Source organism: Phytophthora parasitica (genome assembly GCF_000247585.1).
Source record: "Phytophthora parasitica INRA-310 unplaced genomic scaffold supercont2.15, whole genome shotgun sequence".
Taxonomy (NCBI): Eukaryota; Oomycota; class Peronosporomycetes; order Peronosporales; family Peronosporaceae; genus Phytophthora; species Phytophthora nicotianae.
The window spans coordinates 1088366-1091175 of record NW_008649001.1 but is presented as its reverse complement, the minus strand read 5'-3'; the positions used below and the strand labels follow the sequence as shown (position 1 = coordinate 1091175).

At 53.9% G+C, this 2810-nt stretch overlaps 3 protein-coding genes across 3 annotated transcripts; 1 reads left to right on the top strand and 2 right to left on the bottom strand.

Annotated features, from left to right (window-relative positions):
• Positions 1-103: 103 nt before the first annotated feature.
• PPTG_08322 (hypothetical protein) lies at positions 104-689 on the bottom strand (the record flags this gene model as incomplete). The annotated part of the gene is made up of 3 exons (XM_008903293.1): positions 104-255; positions 331-462; positions 530-689. 3 exons carry the CDS (start codon positions 687-689, stop codon positions 104-106), a joined length of 444 nt encoding a protein of 147 aa, XP_008901541.1.
• A 94-nt stretch (positions 690-783) lies between these two features.
• PPTG_08321 (hypothetical protein) lies at positions 784-1971 on the top strand. The gene is made up of 4 exons (XM_008903292.1): positions 784-1249; positions 1319-1484; positions 1542-1648; positions 1736-1971. The coding sequence occupies exons 1-4, from the start codon at positions 842-844 to the stop codon at positions 1844-1846; spliced, it is 792 nt and encodes a 263-aa protein (XP_008901540.1). The 5' UTR covers positions 784-841; the 3' UTR covers positions 1847-1971.
• PPTG_08320 (hypothetical protein) lies at positions 1669-2810 on the bottom strand. The gene is made up of 2 exons (XM_008903291.1): positions 2693-2810; positions 1669-2627 (listed from the first exon to the last, which is right to left on the bottom strand). The coding sequence occupies exons 1-2, from the start codon at positions 2805-2807 to the stop codon at positions 1987-1989; spliced, it is 756 nt and encodes a 251-aa protein (XP_008901539.1). The 5' UTR covers positions 2808-2810; the 3' UTR covers positions 1669-1986.

Here is a 2810-nt window from a genome sequence, read left to right as displayed (position 1 = left end):
GCAACAGCATTGCGCACCAGTGAAGCATGCGGTTTGGCCACAGCGGCGTTCTCCTCTGCTCCACCAAACAGTAACCACGTTTAGAACACTTGTTACCATACATTCATCGTGGTAAAATCATACCCGTGTTGGAGCAGAAGACTAGCAGAGCCCATAATCCCTCGGCTTGAAGGGCCTCGTTCTCAGGGTGCGTCTCCATTGCCTTGAGTACAGCAGCGATCGCACCTTGTTCCCGAGCCAGCACTAGGTTAGGCACTGCAATCCACATAAATATCTATTAGTCTTCCATTTCCAACAGTTTTGTGCGGCCACTTAAGACTCCACACTCACGGCAGTGGAATGCGACATTGCGCAGTGCATGGCAGCCGTCTTCCTGAACGGTTCCGTTGGAGATGTTGCGCTCCATTGCGTCCACAATTGCCTTGATGGCTCCTGCTTCGCCTGCCGCTTCCTTCCCCACCGCTATAACCACAAGCTGTTTTGAGAAAAACTCTATTGATTTTCAATGTTTGAAAAGGTCAATGCTCACGGTTGTTGAACGTGGCGTGCGAGAGCTTTGAGAAGCCCTCGGCCGCCACGAGCGGAGAATCGCTCTGGACCATAGCGATGGCCTCGGCAACCTCGCTAGGCACAGCCACCGCCGCCTCCTTGCCCTCCTCCTGAACGCGCGTCGACGACCGAACCACCATTTTCGTCAACTTCGATTTAGTTGCCTTTTTTCAACTGTCTAAAAGAGTAACTTCATATTTTGATTACGTGCCACACATCATTTGCTAAATTTCATACATATTCATTCATTTCAAAGCAATCCTTCACTTCATTCTCAGCAGGATCGATCATCATGGGCAACAAGCAAGCGAAGCCGACGCCGCCTCCGTCTACCTACTCGACCAACCCCTCCCGCTCGATCAGCGCCCCGCCTAGTGCAGCAGCGTCGGCACCCCCGCCACCCCCTCCGCCTGCGCCTTCCAGCGCTCCTCGTACCACTTCGGCGCCGGTTCAACCACCTCCTGCACACTCGCTGCTGGAGACGAAACTGGCCGAAGTGGACGTGTCCGCCGTGTTCTCGCAGCATGAAATGCTGTCTATTCGCAAACATTTGGCGGCGGTTCTTGGTCAACACGAGAACGATGCCGTGGTGATCCCCAAGGACGAGTTCTTCCGCTTTTTGGCAGGCGGTGACGGAAGCACCTCCAGCCTCTATGTCAACCGCCTCTACTCGATCTTTGACATGGACAAGAAGGGACATGTAAGGGAGAAATCGACGTGTTTTAGTAGGATTCTTATAGAACTTATCGAGCTATACGGTGACATTTAGGTGACGTTCGAGGACCTGATGAAGGGCTTGTCATTGCTGAGTCAGAAGGCGACGCGTGAACAGAAGCTCATGTTGTCCTTCTACTTGCTGGATCCCGAAGGCACAGGATTCATCACCAAGAAGATGACGACGGAGCTGCTGCGCTCGTGTCTTGCGGAATGCAACGGTACGCTCGATGGTTTTATTCACCTGTTTGAATCACTACTGACTATCGGACTTGCAGAGCTGGAGATCTCACTATCGGAGGCTCAACTGGCTCACATTGTCGACAACACCTTCCTGGACGCCGATCTAGACCGCAACGGAGTCATCGATCTGAATGAATACCAGGTACGCTGGAAGTCGTGCCTCCTAGTTCGACCAAGTCGTTTGTTTTTATTTTAACTTATTTTCATCTTGCTGCAATTCAATCTTTAGGCTCTGGACGCGAAGCACCCGGGACTGTTTGACTTCCTCACAGTGGACGCATTCGGCGTGCTTAGCCACTTGGAGAAGGTCCACTCCATGAGCATTACCGTCCCTCAGTAAGGCAAAATAGCAGCTCAGAACTCCACACCTTTAATGCATTTGCACGGCTAGCTCAGCTTCATTCTTTTCATAAACAAAAAAGGCCTTTTTTTCTTTCTTGGCACGGGTTTTTTGTTTTTTAAAACCTAGCGCTAGCGAGTTTATTTCTTCTTCTCCGGCAGCGCAGCGGGAGTCATGCCGGTAATGCCGTACAGAGCAATGTACGCTTGCTGCTTCTTGATGAGGCTCGTGGAGATGGCGCTCTTCTTGATGCCGAGACCCCACTTCTCCTCGAACACAGCGCTTGAAGTCGGGGCGGAAGCAGCCTTAGGAGCAGCAGGAGCAGGCTTAGCGGCAGGAGCAGGCTTAGCGGCAGGAGCAGCCGGGATGGCCGGGCCAGGCACGGTCTTCTTCGTGGTCTGCGAGGTTACCAGGAAGTCCTGGGGCACCACCGGCTCGTGGGTCTTGGCGTCCACAGGCACGTCCTCCTTCTTGGGAGGCTTCTCCTCAGCCGACAAAGCAGGAGCGGCGGGGGCGGACGGAGCGTCCTCCAGCTTGAAGTCTTTGAAAGCGGCGACAGATTCCTCCTCATCGACCACGACCATCATGGGCTGGCCCACAGGGATGTTCTCAGCGCCCTCCGGGATGAGAATCTTGGCCAGATACATGTCGTCCGTGGCTTCGTAGTCGACGACGGCCTTGTCCGTCTCGATCTCGCACACGATGTCACCGGCGCTGATGGCGTCACCTTCCTTCATGTTCCACTTGGACATGTTGCCCGTCTCCATGGTCGGGGACAGCGCTGTATGAAATTATTGTCATGTCAATAAGAATGCAACTCGGTGATTTCAAGTTGCTGTAACGTACAAGGCAGGCCGATAACCTCGTGATCCGGGTACGAGGAGAAGCTGCGCGAGACGCAAGCGGCGATGCGGCGCTGGGCCGGCAGGGCAGTACGCAGACGGAAAGCGGTGCGAAGCATGGC

What these genes read in the sequence shown, in the direction of transcription:
- PPTG_08320 (XM_008903291.1), bottom strand. Translation starts at nt 2,807, where the DNA reads ATGCTTCGCACCGCTTTCCGTCTGCGTACTGCCCTGCCGGCCCAGCGC. An exon ending in CGAGGTTATCGGCCTGCCTT is followed by an intron (nt 2,628 to 2,692) that starts GTACGTTACAGC and finishes AATTTCATACAG; the next exon opens with CGCTGTCCCCGACCATGGAG.
- PPTG_08321 (XM_008903292.1), top strand. Translation starts at nt 842, where the DNA reads ATGGGCAACAAGCAAGCGAAGCCGACGCCGCCTCCGTCTACCTACTCG. An exon ending in ACATGGACAAGAAGGGACAT is followed by an intron (nt 1,250 to 1,318) that starts GTAAGGGAGAAA and finishes GGTGACATTTAG; the next exon opens with GTGACGTTCGAGGACCTGAT. An exon ending in GTGTCTTGCGGAATGCAACG is followed by an intron (nt 1,485 to 1,541) that starts GTACGCTCGATG and finishes TCGGACTTGCAG; the next exon opens with AGCTGGAGATCTCACTATCG.